The following is a 15,305-nucleotide window of genomic DNA, read 5'->3' on the forward strand; positions in this document are numbered from 1 at the left end:
GACCTCACAGTCTGGTAGGCATCCCTGGGTCTGGACAGAGCCCTGCCCCAGGAGTCCAGCTCATTGGGTAACCTCGGGAAAGTCTCTACCTATGCCTGGGCCTCAGCTTCCTTAACTGTAAAATGGAGGGGTTCAACTCGATGATATATATGAGATATATATATATATATACTTTTTTATTAGATTCACAGAGAGATCCTTTGTACTCTTTACTGAGTTTCCCCTGTGATGACATCATGTGTAAATATGGTGCAATGTCACAACCAGGAACATTTTCAGATTCTAGCCAGATTGGGCCAGTTTGACACACACTCATTTTAATTTAGTTTAAAGCCTTTTCTAGCATGTAGGAGAAAACTTCCTGCTTGCTCCTCATCAAGCTCGTGACTCATCTCCAGAGGACAAGAACCTGCCTGTGTCCATTGCAACACCCAGGAGTCTCCCCGGGCTGGGATTCGGGAGTGTGTAGCGCTATTCAGAGCCCACGATGGATGGGGTCATGGCTAGGGCGGGGGAGTGGGGAGGGCGGCCGTGGACTGACATAACAGGCCCGCAGCTGGGACTGGGTTGGAAAAGAAGCTCCATGTCTCTCCTTTGGCCCTTCTCAGACAGAAAGTGGGAGCCCACCTGGGTGCTGGAGCCAGCGCTGCTAGACCATGGGCTCACTCATCCCTCCATGGCAGGTGTTAGCCCTACAAGGTGAGGCTTGGGGCTGGACCCACGTGTGAAATCCTCCAGGTTGAGCACATCTCCCAGATCCGTGCAAATTCAAAAATTTAATCTCTCCCGCAGCACTGATCCTTTTAACCAAGGCAGGAATTTCTCCCTCTGCAGAAGAATACTTGACCTTGTCAGTGGAAGGACAACAGAGCCCTCACTGTGGGCTGCCGGCTTCTCTCCCCACAGGGCGGCAGGCCGGGCTTCGGTGTCGGTTACACCCGTTCCAGAAATCGGGTGTCGGGCTCAGCGAGACCGCGCGGACAGCCTACCGCTGGATAAGGCGTGTGAGCCCGTGTGCTCTAGATGGTGGGATCGTCTTTTGCAACCCCTAGAGAGCATTTTTATAAGCCACAGCTTGAGTGCAGGGGGCTGAGAAAGCAGCAAGGAGGACATTTTCGGGTCAGTTTGGTCTGAGCAGAGGAGAGACTGGGCATTATCTTTCCTTTCCGATGCTCTACTTCTGCCCAATATTCCTGTCCTGGCCGCTCTGTACAGGACTTTGCTCCCGGGATTCCTGCCCCGGCGTCGGTGTTGGGAAACGAGCGAGCTGGTGCCTCTAGCTTCTGCTCCTTGGGAGGGGGCTGTAGCCGCTGGAGGGGGGCCCTGCTCTCAGCGCCAGAGAACTGGTGTCCTAGGGGGGTACCCAGAAGTCAGCGCCACCAGGGGGCCCCTCCTGGGCTCCCAGCGCCCACGGCAGTGTCTGGCATGGACTAGAAGCTCCGTAAACATCTACCTAAGGAAGGAATGCAGGCTCCGTGTTGCTAGATCCGATGATGCTCAAGGGAAGCCTGAAATCAGGATTCTTAGGTGGAATTTAAATATTGGTCACCAGCTCAAAAATAGTTGTTTTTTTTTTTTTTTAAAGATTTTATTTATTTATTTGACAGAGAGATAGACAGAAGAGCACAAGCAGAGGAAGTGGCAGAGGGAGAGGGAGAAGCAGGCTCTGCACTGAGCAGGGAACCCGATACGGGACTCGATCCCAGGACCCTGAGATCATGACCTGAGCCGAAGGCAGACACTTAACCATCTGAGTCACCCAGGCGCCCATCAAAAATAGTTTTTTAAACACTGTGCGATCTAAATTAAACACATGGGCCAGCTGGAGCCTAGCTTGTTGACTTAAATCCCTGCTCTCCGGGGGCTGGGGCACTGACCTCAGGGTGGCCACGGCCCTTCTGCGAGGGTCTGGCGGCCCAGCCCCTGCCGGCCTCTTAGATCCCATCGGTAGGCTCCAGGAACACTGGCTTCCTTGCCCTTTCTCCAATGCACCTGCCTGCCTGCCTGCAGGGACCCTATGGGCTGTCCATCCCCCGCCTCTCCATTCCTTGACTGCCTGGTCACCAATGACCTTCTCCTTCCCTCGATTCCAGCTGCCCGATGCCATGGCCACACAGGGGATGGAATGTTCTGTGCAAACACTCTTACTCCGTGGCCTCAACCTCCTATTCTTGTGCTCTGGCACCTAGGTGCTCCCACTGCCCCTGCTCTGTAACCGCATCCCTGTCACTCTGTCTCCCTCACCTCCTAAGTTTATTCCTTCTCTAATTCAGCCAGTTTCCATAGTCGGACCAGTACTCCCAACACCCTTAAATGATGGCCGTCCTCTGGCAAAACCTCAGCCCTGGAGATACCCCACTGCCTGCTTGTTTGGGGCCCCGATGAGCATGGCTAGAGTAATTCACGCAACAGATTAATGCCTTCTAGCTTCAGCCGGGCCCTCCCTGCTTCCCTCCCTGCCCTTGCTCATCTTGTCCTCCTCAAGCCTCAAACCCTCTGTGACTGCCTTGTACCTCACCTTCCTTCATCCTTCTCCCTCCCAGCCTATAAACCCACCCGCCTCTGGGTGGAGCGTGTTTCTTCTTTCTGGAACGCACCTTTGTCCTATTTGGTTTGGACAACTGCTTGTTCTTTGGATTCAGCTTATAGGTCCTGTCTCTTCCTCCGGGAAACCCTCCAGACCCCTCCCCTCGAGCCGCCCATCCTGGGCGCCCTTCTCTGTGCTCAGAACACCTCTTCTCATGTGATGTGGGCAGTTACCCTGCTCTCTGAGTCTCTCCGAGCTCCTTGAAGGCAGATTTTCCAGGTTCACCACTGGGTCCCCTGTGGCAAGAAGAATACCAAAGCATTAACAGTTTCATAAATACTCTTTCCTGCGTAGTGCCCGTGTTCCACCTGCATGTCCTGGTTATGCCTCTGCCAGGTCTCCCTCCCCTCCCTCCACGCATCCAGATTCTGCCCTTCCTGAAACTCAGCTCCCCGTTGACTCGCTTCAGCATGCCTCTCCTGACAGCCCTTTTCCCTCTGAACACTCACGGTGCTGGATACAGGGCGTGCTTCTGCGATTTCTTGTTTTCTTTCTTTTTTTTTTTATATTCTAATGATTTATGTAAGTTCCTCGTGGATGGGATCCCTAGCTCTATCATCTCTGTATGCCTAGCTGTTAGCCTAGAACCTTTTGGATGGGCATGTGGCAACATGCGCAGAGACCCTTACTGGAAGTTTCCTGTGGCTGCTGGAACAAATTAGCCCAAACTCGGTGACTTAAAACAACACGACTTTATTGTCTACTCTTTCTGGAGGCCGGACCTCTGAAGTCCGTCTCAGTGGGCTCAAGTCCAAATGTCTGCAGGGCTGCTTCCTCTGGAGGCTTCAGCGGAGAATCCGTCTCTGTCCCTTTTCCAGCCCCTAGGGGGCGCCAGCAGCCCCTGGCTCCGGGCTCCCAGATTCAGTCCTGCTTCTGCTCTCCCATGGCCTTCTCTGGCCACTTCTCTTTTATCAGGACCTTTGTGATGACACTGGACCCACTCAGATAATCCAGGATCATCTCCCCATCTCGAGACCCTTAGCTTAATCACATCTGCAAAGTCCTCGTACCATAAAAACACCCAACAGTTTCCAGGGACGAGGTCCTGGCCATCTGGGGGGTGGGGGCGGGTGGGGAGCTCATTCTGGAGCCCACTCCAACAGCATCTATTATGTCTGGAATCACTGATGAGGAAGCCAAGCTTCGTGACTCCCTGCTGTTTCCTCTGCCAGAAATGTTGGAGAACGTCTGTCCTGTGGGGCAAGGACCCTGGAGGAGGACTCCGGGCGGTGCATTGCTGACAAAGTTCCCAGGCCTTGGTCCTTAAAGCCGGCCCACGAAGACGTAAATCACCCGGTTCAGGCAGCTGTTGATGAAAGCGAAGAAGTTGGCATACTGCAGCCCCAGGTCGATGAAAATCCTCCCAGAAGCAGCCTCGCACGGCCCGCACCTCGTACAGGAACTCCAGGAAGGCGAAGAAGTGGTAGGGGGTCCAGCACACCAGGAAGGCGGCCACGAGCGCGAGGATGAGCGCCGCGGCCTTGCGGACCCCCGGCCGCCCGCGCAGCGAGGCCAGGATGTGGCCGTTGAAGAAGACGAGGGCGGCCAGCGGCAGCAGGAAGCCCAGCACGTTCAACTCCACCATCCTCAGCCAGGGCCAGGCGGCGCCGGGCTGCAGCAGCACGCAGGCGCAGGAGTTGTTGTGGCGCGGCGGCAAGGCCACGGTGGAGCGGAACAGGAACGTGGGGACGCTCAGGGCGCTGCCCAGCGTCCAGATGAGCAGGCAGGTGGCCTGGGCCCGCCGCCGCCGCCGTCGCTGGCTGGCCACCGGGTGCACCAGCGCGCGGTAGCGGTCCCGGCTGATGGCCACCACCAGGAAGATGCTGACGGACAGATTGGCCTTGATCACTCCATTGCCCAGGCGGCGCAGGGGGCCTCCGAAGGCCCAGCGGAACCGGTTGGCGATGTTCTCCGCCCAGAAGGGCAGCCCCGAGACGAACACCAGGTCGGAGGCGGCCAGGTTGGCCGGGTAGATTTCCGCCACGCTCAGGCGCCGCCGGGGGAGGAGGACCGACAGCACGAAGAGGTTTCCCAGCAGGCCGCCGACGCAGATGCCGATGATGAAGGTCGGTAACACCCCGTGCAGCACGGCCCAGGCCTCTTGAGCGCCGTCACAGGACGTGGCATTGGGGGGCGAGAGCTGCCTCCGGTTCAGCGGCAGGAACTGCAGGAGGGTCCGGGCCGCCATCCACAGGGACCTGCACTGAACGGACGCAGCGTCGGGTGGGCGACCGCCCACCGAAACCCGCTGGCCGCATCCAGCCCGCCCCGCGGGTTTGGAAAACCAAGTTTTCTTGGCACACGGCCACACCTGTTCATCTACGTATTGGCCGAGGCTGCTTCTCTGTGGCAGCGACAAAGGCTGCGTGGCTTGCAAAGCTGCCAGTATTTGCCGTCTGGTCCCCTTGAGGAAAGGTTGGCCGACCCCTGGTATAGAGGAAAGGACTAGGGCTTTGAAAACCGGGTCTGAACCCTGGCACAACCACTTGGTGTGGGCCACTGAGACCCACTGACTTTTATTTTCCTTTTTGGAAGTCGGAGCTAATCGTATCCCTCTAGTGGGATTGTGGCCAGGACTGACCATAGGATCTATGGAGCGCTGGCGTGGTTGCCTGGTCCAGAGGAAGCGCTCAAGGGAAGGGGCTGATTAGCCTTATTATTATTATTTTTTTAAAGATTTTATTTATTTAAGAGAGAGAGAGAGCATGAGAAGGGGGAGGGTCAGAGGGAGAAGCAGACTCCCTGCCAAGCAGGGAGCCCGATGCAGGACTCGATCCCGGGAGGATCATGAGCTGAGCCGAAGGCAGTCACCCAACCAACTGAGCCACCCAGGCGCCCCTGATTAGTCTTATTAACAACCACATTATTGGGGTGCCTGCATGGCTCAGTCCGTTAAGCGTCTGCCTTCAGCTCAGGTCATGATCTCAGGGTCCTGGGATCGAGCCCCGCATTGGGCTCCCTGCTCAGCGGGCAGCCTCCTTCTCCCTCTCCCACTCCCCCCGCTTGTGTTCCCTCTCTCGCCCTCTCTCTCTCTCTCTCAGGCACATGTGTGTGCAAATAAATAAATAAAATCTTAAAAACCAGCCGCATTATTATTGCTAACAGTTTTGGCAAACATTTAATGAGCACCCTCTTTGTGCCAGCACTTTGCCAGGTGCCAGAGATACAGGGAACAGGACACAGCCCCCAACCTGCAGGCGCTCACTGCCTAGAGGGGATGCAGACATGGAGACAGTGGTCGATGACCTAAGAAAGAATCAAGAAGGGCTAGAAAGAGGTACAGCCAGTGGGGATGCCCACCCATGGGGGTCGAGACCAGCAGGGTGGACGACATGGCGATGGTGGGAGGTTTCCAGAACGAGGAGGTTCTCAAGCTGGGCTTGAAAAATACAAATAGTAAAAGAATAGCAGCTCACACTGATGAAATGATCTCTATCTCCAGGCACCATTCTAAGACTTTCACATTTAAATTTTTTTTTTTAAAGATTTTTATTTATTTATTTGACAGAGAGAGAGACAGCGAGAGAGGGAACACAAGCAGGGGGAGTGGGAGAGGGAGAAGCAGACTTCCCGCTGAGCAGGGAGCCCGATGTGGGGCTTGATCCCAGGACCCCGGGACCATGATCTGAGCCAAAGGCAGACGCTTAACGACTGAGCCACCCAGGTGCCCTCCTCTCTCTCTCTTTTTTTTTTAAAGATTTATTTATTTATTTTGGAGGGAGGAGGGCAGAGTGACAGGGAGGAGAGAAGCAGACTCCCTGCTGAGCACAGAGCCTGGGAGTTGTGATTACCTAGTTGGTGTTTAAAGCCACAAACTGGATGAAATCACCAAGGGAGAGTGTGGACAGAGAAGAGAACAAGGTGCTTGGCCACCACGGGGCAGGTGAGTGGGCAACACGGGGGATTACGGGTTGGGTGGCTGTGGAGTATCTGTGGCTTGTAGGAGCTCTGACCCAGAGCATACAGAAGAGTCAGGATACTCTTGTGTTGTCAACTCTTGCAGGGCACAAATCCACAACTAAATATTTATTTGGTTATTTGGAGATACTTTTTTTTTTTTTAATTCTTTTTTACGTAGGCTCCATGCCCAACGTGGGGCTCAAACTCACGACCCTGAGATCAAGAGTTGCATGCTCTACCGACTGAGCCAGCCAGGCGCCCCCTGGAAATACTTTTAAATTTTGCAATATGCCCTTTCTTGCAGTGATGAGCTAAAAATTGAAAGCAATGAAAATTTTAGTAGTGAGCTTCTGTTTCTCAAGGAAGTTGGTGACGAAATGTGCAAGTTGCACAGAATGTTTGCTGATGTTCACATCACTGGGGGGGGCTGTAGCGATTTCACTGACCACAAGAATGCCTAAGACACAGAAGCTGCCACTTTAGAAGTTGGTACTTTTAAAAGATCTGCCCTAAGACACTGATTGCACCCATGGAAGCATGGCTTTTCAACTTAGACCAAGCAGCTGTTCTGCAAATTAATTCAGCTGATTTTTGGTTCCAGTTTTTCTCCTACACAGACAACAGCGGAGGTGGTGGCTGATTATGGGGCAGTTTTGTAAGAACACCACAGACGGGGAGTTCTTGGTGCCAGTTTGATATCAGTATCTTCAGATTCTTCCACTAGAAAGATCAGTCTGTGCCAATCATGATCCAATTCACGGACCCAAAACCAAGCTTCTGGAAGTTCAGTCTGGCTGAACGGAACAACGGACTTCTGGGAAATGTTATTCTAAATAACATTTTTTGAATAACATTCAGTTTAAATTGTTTACATTGGAAATAGAGTTATATTTTTGTGATGGTAATACAAAGACAGATTTTGCTGGGGCATGGTGTCCTGGTAACAGTTACATTCTTACTAAATAAGAGACCAATGAAATAGAAATGTACTTTGAACAGGCCACAGTGCAAACACAGTTTATAATTTCATGCAAATATGTTTCAATAGTCTACCAATTGATATGGAGATGATAGGTGGCAAAATTTAGAAAATTTAAAGACGTACGCAGTTATTGAACCACAAGCTTTTTGTAGTGAAGTTGACGGTGAATTAAAAAAAAACAACAACAGCAACAAACCCTTCAGCATGTATTTCTTTTCTTTGTTGCCCATCATCAATCAATTTTATAAGACCTTGAGGCTAAATGCCTGAAAGTGTTACTAAGCTGTTTGTTAAAAGAGAGCTCTACATTTTTTGAATTTTGTTCCGAATCCACTGGAAATCTTTAATCAAGGTGTTCAAAGAACAGAGCACCAAAACATCCCCTTTTGCGTGTCTAGCAGATTGTAATGATAGAAAACGAAGCTATTTTGCAGACAATAAAGGAAATGTGTTGCAAAAGGGAAGAAATACTTAAATCAGAGAATGAGAGCTCAGTGGCACACAAGATTTAATTTTAAAATTCTGTAGTGAGCTTTGGAATACCTGTTTGTGGGAAGAATCTTTTCAATTGAGTAAGTTCATGTTCTGTACAGAAATGGGACAAAATTGAGAACACCTACCATTCACAGCATCTAAGTTTGACAAAGAGTTCAAAAATTGTAACGACAACTTATTTGTAGAGTTGAATCTAGTAAAAATATTTGTTGAAGAAAGCCACTTTGAACTAAGGCATATAAAGGCATCACCTTTATCTGGGCTAAAATATTTACATCATTTTATATGCAAAGAGTCGGACTTGAGAATAGCCCCCACCCTGCAGAACTTGCTCAGAGCGTATCAGGCACCTGAGCACCTGCCCCAGCCACATTTTCTTACATAAATACGTTCTAGTCTAAGAGAAGGGTCAATTGAAGGTGCTAATTTAAATTTAGTAACTGTAAAATTTGAAGGCAAATATTTCAGCAAGTATATGGAACAATTAAAAGTAGTAAGACCAAGCGGAAAGAAAAATTCATTCTCCAGGAAAATGCCAAGGACATACCCAAGTCAGTCACGGATTATAGCCCGTGGATATGTACCAAACCAGTTTATTTTGCTTACGTTCTTTTTCATTGTTCAGCTCAGTAACATAAAAACTTTTATTTTGCCTTAATGTGTGTGGGTGTATATGTGTACTTAAAGACATAAGTATTTTTGAAAACAATTTTTTGACTAGAACTACTTTATAACTCCATCACTACAATATGGTCAATCTGTTGGGGTGTGTGTGTGTATATAGAGAGAGTTAAATACATCATATTTTGGGAAATAGCTTTGGACAAGAACTGCTTTATAACTCCACTACTATAATATGGCCATTTGGTTGTTTAAAACCACGCTCTTGGTGGGGATTCATTTCGGCAGCCGCAGGAAGCTGGTATCCCCAGCAAACCTGATTTCTCAGATGCCCAGGCCCCCCCCCAGCACCCTGTTGTACTCCATACACGTCTGCGGAGCTGCATGCTGAGACTGTCATGGGGCCTCATGCCACGCCTTCCTGTGCCCTTCTCTGCACGTGGTGACCAAGTTCTATCCGCCAAGGAAAACCCACACGACAGCTCTGTCTCGGCCCCAGTCCTCCCCGACGCTGGGGCTGGATGGAGACCCAGATGCCTGGGTCTGAGCCTTCAACATCAGCCACACCTGTCATCTGCAGAGGGTCCAAGACTCCGCTGGGCTCTCAGGAACTTGATCCTGACAACATGGCTGCATGAGCAGTTATGGAGCTGTGCCCATGGTACAGATGAACAAACTGAGGCAAAGACACGACACCAGGGCCTTTGAAGACAGAGGAAGGGGCCATGAGCCAAGAGACATAGGCAGCCTCTCCAAGGTGGAGGACGCAAGGAACAGATTCTCCCTGGAGCCTCCAGAAGGAACACAGCCCTGCCAACACCTTGACTTTGGCCCAGTTTGACTGATGTTGAACATCTGACTTCCAGAATGGTACAACAATAAATCTGTGTCGTTTTAAGCCACTAGGTTTGTGCTAATTTATTACAGCAGCCATAGGAAACTCATCCAGGGGGCAAGGCTTCCCCCTGCCCAGAAAGTCAGGGACTGCTTCGCAAGCCACGTGCAGAGACCTCTGACTTCAGCTCGAATCTGTTGGTTCAGCACACACTGCCCTTCCTCCCATAGCCTGTGTCTGCTCAAGCTAGGTTTATTACTTTTTTTTTTTTAAGGCTTATTTATTTATTCGAGAGAGAGTGTGAACGGGAGGGCTGGGGGGGCGGGCCGGAGAGAATCTCAAGCTGACTCTGTACTACGCATGGAGACTGACTCGGGGCTCCATCCCAGAACCCTGAGATCATGACCTGAGCTGAAGCCAAGAGCTGGAGGCTTAACCAACTGCGCCACGCAGGCGCCCCAAGCTGGGCTTATTTTTAAAGGGTTTGTCTTTGCCACCTGCTGTCTGTGTTTATATTAAGCTGGACAGAAAAGAGAGACCTTCCTTCACCAGTTCTTAGTTGTAGTTCTGATATTTGCCAGGCACATAGTAGGTGCTCAATAAACAGCACTGTATTTTTAGTAATACTTGATCTTATTTGTTAAAAACTTAGAGGTGACGTTGGGCAGGTCTACCAGAGAAGACAAGTCTGCAATTTCCATGTGCTATTTTCTGAGCTCTGCACATTTTAACATTGGCATTGCGACTCGGGAGACCACTGTCTTACGAGGAGGTTTCCTGGAATTCATCCCAATTCCAACAGTGAGATGGTGATAAGGGCATTTGAAATACAGACACAGAGATTAAAGAATCTCAACTTAGTCAAATAATAAGAAGCTACTGTCAAGCCAAATAACCCAGCCAGTTACTGGCCCTCTGAAATCTGGTAAGCCATCCTGGGGAGATCAATTCTGATTTTTATCAATCAAAATTTGTAGGTAGAAACTGGTCACAGTCCACACAGAGCCCTTTGGAGGCTGTATCCAGCCTCTACATGTTTCCCGTGGCCTTGATATAAAGAAAGAGCTTCTGGAAACTTCCCAGGCTAGTCCAGACGCTCTCCTCCTTTTCTTCTGGAAAAGCAACTCAACCCCTACGCAGGCACGAATACAGTGTCTTAAACGGATCTAGAATTATGTTTCCAAAAAAACACACTTAAAGAAAACCGAAAATTCTGCCAATATTTAGTTGTAAAAGGAAGCTTTTTTGGTTGTTTTTTTCTAAGAGACGTGGATCTCCTCTTATAGCTCACTCTCACAAGGGAAAAAAAAGTAGAATTTGTCTTTGGGAAGGCTCCTTCCAGTCAGCGGAGACCTGGGATTTTTTTAGTAACACAGATGTTAGGTGAGTGTTGGCCATCATTTGGGGGAGATTTTCATCAGAGGGAGGCTCTAAGTCCCAGTCCTTCCTGATCAGTAATGAAGATTAGGGTTTGCCCAGAGGAAACCCTTTCCAGAAAGCAGCTGCCTTTCTCCCTCCCATATGCATTTAGACTGGACTCTTTCTCATGAGTATCTGTTCTTATGGGATGCCTTCCTGCCCAGGCACTGAGACGACAAGTTCTGGGGGAGGTGGGATCTGCGGGGTCTGCTCTTGACCCCGTGCACGTGGGGTGCGGGATGGCCTGTGAGGACAAGGGGACTGGGATAGCCGAGGGAACTGGGCTTCTGGAGATGACTCTATGGCAGGCTTGCCAAAGCCATGGGGCCCCACCTGGGGGTGGGATGTCATGTTCTTTTAAGAAAATGGATGTTCCTACTGTTGCTCACTCAGGGTGGGAAATGGGAAGTGGGCCTTGGTCCCAGGGGGAAGAGAGTCTACTTCTGGGGCTGTGGGGAAGAGGGGGCCTGAATTCTGGGGGGGTTGAGCAAAGGGTAAGTGAACCCCAAGTCTGTGGGGAAAGGGGGCCTGAATTCTGGAGGGTTGAGGACAGGGTGAGGGAACCCCAAGCCTGTGGGAAGAGGGGCTCAATTTCCCGGGTCTGAGGGCAAGATGAGGAAACCCCACATCTAGGAAGGGGTACAGGCCCTTATAATGGAGGTGGGGGAGCCTGGGAGTGGGATGAGGGTCCTTTGGGTCCTGGGGCATGTGGGGGGGAATGTGTAGGGCGAGCAGGGCAGCGAAGAGGCACGAAGATGTGGCTGGCAGAGTACCCAGGACAGCCATCTACAAAGAGGACAGCCTGTCCGGCTCGGTGGGACAGGTCCGCCTTCCCTGGGACTGTCCCTGAGGCGAATGCCGGGGACTCTGGGCAGCTGTGTTTTCTGAGCTGCAGGTGGGCTCAGGCTATGCTCGATGCATACTCAGGGAAGGTGGGCTGGAGTTTGAGGGACTTGGGGACACACGGGTCACAGTTCCCACCGTGACATACACAGTTCTCCTCCAGTCCTTAAACCCCGGAGCCACCCTATCTCTTCTCCTAGTCACATTGAGCAGCTTCTGTGAGGATACCTCGTTGGGAACACCTCTGCAGGTAACTTCTAGGACCTGAGCATCCTCAGGGTTCTTGCTCAGCTCCCATAATTACAGGTGCTGTCCCTACTATTAACTGTACCTGTAGACGCAGGAAAGAAACCAAAGCTGGGCACCTTCTGGCCCGAACTGAAGGCCCATCGAGCCCTCTGTCCCCTCTGTCCAAGCCTTCCTTCCTGTCGTCGGTGTTAGACACTCCTGTGGTCTATGACACAGAACTCCCAACAGATCTCCTTGCTTTCTGATTCTTGTCCTTCCATCGATTCCTGTGCTAGATTCCTATTCCAGAGCACCTGGATTTTGTCATTTCACAGGACCACACCCCAGCCCCTGGGAATTCTCAGACTCCTCCAGGGTCCTGCTGTAACACCCAGAGCCACCCCCCACCTGCGTCTTCTGTTGCGGCTGAGGGGTGACTCGCGGGCTCCTGGTGCGTCTGGACTTGTCTTCCTGTGGGCATTTACTGGAAATGGCCTCCCCTGCCCTCCCAGTCGGCTTCATGCCCCTCCATCACTCAGGCCCGTTGTAACCCTTTGCCCCTGGATGAGCGCCGGTCTGCGTGTTCATCCTCCTAGTCTGCAAATACGAAGGGAGCATCGGCCTGGTGCCCTGTGCGTGCTGGGTGCCGGGGGCAGAGAGAAGAAGCCTTGGTGTCCCCCCGGGACTGCTCATGTTCTGGTGGACCTGGAAGGCGGTCCAGCCCGCGTTTGCGGCCAAGTGTGCAAACCCCGCTCCACAAGAGCACATGAAGGGCTGCGCAGAGTGGGCGGGAGCGGAGGGGCCAGACTGAGGTGTCCGGATGGAAGGGGCCTAAAAATAAAATCCTGAAGTTTGTAGGTTTCACAAAGCACAAACCCCTGGAAATGGACGGGGTGACAATTGCCGAGTGTGTCCCGGGCAGCTCTAAGCACCGACCCGGCCAGGTTGATGGCCACTTAATAGTGAAGGGCTCTGGACACTGGCCACTCGGCAGAAAAAACTCTGGTGGGCCTGGGCTTCCAAAGACCAGGAAGGTTTAAAAATGGCCACCTAAGAAATGCTTTCTCACCTGGACGGGGGTGCTCGACAGACCCTCCTTTGAGGGGAGTCAGGAGAAGCCCGTGAGCTAACACAGCTGGGGCCTGGAGCATACTGGGCCTGGAAGGCTCTGGAACCCTCTGCAGGGGCAACACTTGGAAAGGACGTGTGACTGGGGATGCTCAGCCATGTTCCGCTATGTTCTAAAGCCTAAGTCTGACCGTGTTGTGTCTCTTCTGGAAACCCTCACTGCTCCTGTCTCAGGCACAGGAGATCATTAAGACTTGTCCCTGACACAGCCTGCTGCCTTTTCTGAGTGTCCTTGTCATGGTCCCACCTGCTCCTCCATTGGCTCTCCTGGCCCCCTTGCTCTGTTTTGAACATGTCACATCCTCTCCCACCTCAGGGCTTTTGCACTGGCCGTTCCCTGTGCCTGGAGCACCCTTCCCATAGACAGCCCCATGCCTCAGGTCCTTCTGGTCCCCACAGATCCCCCCTTATCAGTGAGCCCTTCCCTGAAATAACGTCTCCTCTCCTCCCTGGCTTCACTGTTTGTCATAACCGATTTCATCGTCTGGATACGTGGTTAGTTTTTACTTCCTGTCTCTCCCACTAAATTATGAGCTCCACCGGGCAAGGGGTTTATCTCTTTTCATTACGGTCATATTCCAAACTCCTACAACAGAGCTCAACAAATATTTGCTGAATGAATTTATAACCCTATTTATTTATATATCAGAATATCAATAGTTTGTCTCTGGATCAACACACAGTCCTGAACTTCTTGGGGGCACCGGGTCCCTTGTGGGCACTGGGAAGACAGAGATGAACAAAGCCCTTTCCCTGGCCACTTGCGGGGCTCTGGGTCTGTCTGAGGACAAAGATACACAGTGACTGTGAATGCAGAGTGACAATGAAGAGCCAAGGGTCTATCCTAGTATGAAGACCTAAAGAATTTAATTCTGCTTGAGGCCGAGCCTGGGAAGAATTATGGCAGAGGGTTATTTGAGCTGGGTTTTGAGAGATGAATAGGAGTCTGGAAGACAGGCAAGCTGAGAAAAGCATTGTAGGTGGAAGGCTCAGCATGCATATATATACAAACTGGTTTGTGGAAGGCTTCCTTGGAACTTGGAGTCAGAAAGCCCAGACTCAAGCCTCAGATGGCATTTACTCATTCTTTCTGGGTACCACTCAGCCCCTACCCTTGGGCAGACCCTGTGCGGGTATGCCCCCAAAAGCTCTTGTTTTGGTGTAGCAAAGAGAATTACACAGTTTCAGATCAGACTGAGGAGTTCTCTGACAGCAAGATACCCACCCCCTGTCCCTTTGTTGGGGGGGGGGAGACCTGGGGGACTCTGGCAGTCCTGGGGAGCCTCTGACCCAGTTTCTACATCTGGGAGTGAACATGGCCTGCCTACTTTGCGAGCTGATGCAAAGATCAAATAGATCCATGGAAAATGTCAATATTGCGTCCATATTGCATCATACAGATGCTCACAGGGAAGATAAATGTGTGTAATGTATTCTCCCAGTTTTATGACATTTCTCTGGGTCATCTGGCAGAAATTGCCTACATGGAAAACCTCTTACATCATTTTTCAATCAACCAAGATGCTTAAATGGCCCATGTGTACAGCAAAAATATGGGGGGCTTGAAATCAGATTAGCTTTCCTGGGAAACTGGTAGCGCGTGTATGTCTTTAAGAGAGATGGGATTGATGCTGTAGGCATGTAGCTTCACATAAACCGTGCCAGTCCCATGATCGGAAGTGCTTCCACAACCTGGATACAGGGGAACTGACATGCTGAAGAGAACTTTCACCTTTTCTTGAAGACTTGGGGTCACCCTTGACCGTCCCAGTCCTCATGGTGGCTACACACATGTGACAGAGACAGGTAAGTTGAAGATCCATGTGAAAGACCTAAATGGGGTTCTCCCCTGGAAACTGGGATCAGAGAAGATGCCTCAGAAGAGAGCTAACATTTCAGAGTTAGTGGCAGAGATGTGTCTCGGTCAGGGCTCTCCAGAGAAATTGAACCAATAGGATATCTACCTATTCCTATCTATCTATCTATCTAATCTATCTATCTATCATCTATCTATCTATTTTTTTTATTAAAGATTTTATTTATTTATTTGACAGAGAGAGGCACAGTGAGAGAGGGAACACAAGCAGGGGGAGTGGGAGAGGGAGAAGCAGGTTTCCTGCAGAGCAGGGAGCCCGATGAGGGGCTCGATCCCAGGACCCTGAGATCATGACCTGAGCCGAAGGCAGACGCTTAACGACTGAGCCACCCAGGCGCCCCTCTATCTATCTATCTATCTATCTATCTATCTATCTATCTATCTATCTATC

General features: G+C 51.0%; 1 protein-coding gene across 1 annotated transcript; it reads right to left on the bottom strand.

The window, feature by feature from the left end:
* Positions 1–471: 471 nt before the first annotated feature.
* BDKRB1 (bradykinin receptor B1) lies at positions 472–5,221 on the bottom strand. The gene is given in 5 exon segments (XM_034992983.1): positions 472–503; positions 1,214–1,351; positions 3,683–3,853; positions 3,856–3,943; positions 3,945–5,221. Coding segments are annotated over 5 exon segments (1,656 nt in total). The 5' UTR covers positions 5,172–5,221.
* Positions 5,222–15,305: the final 10,084 nt, after the last annotated feature.

The sequence above is a fragment of the Mirounga leonina genome, unplaced genomic scaffold (genome assembly GCF_011800145.1).
Source record: "Mirounga leonina isolate KUSES-001 unplaced genomic scaffold, KU_Mleo_1.0 Mir_82, whole genome shotgun sequence".
NCBI classification, from domain to species: Eukaryota; Metazoa; Chordata; class Mammalia; order Carnivora; family Phocidae; genus Mirounga; species Mirounga leonina.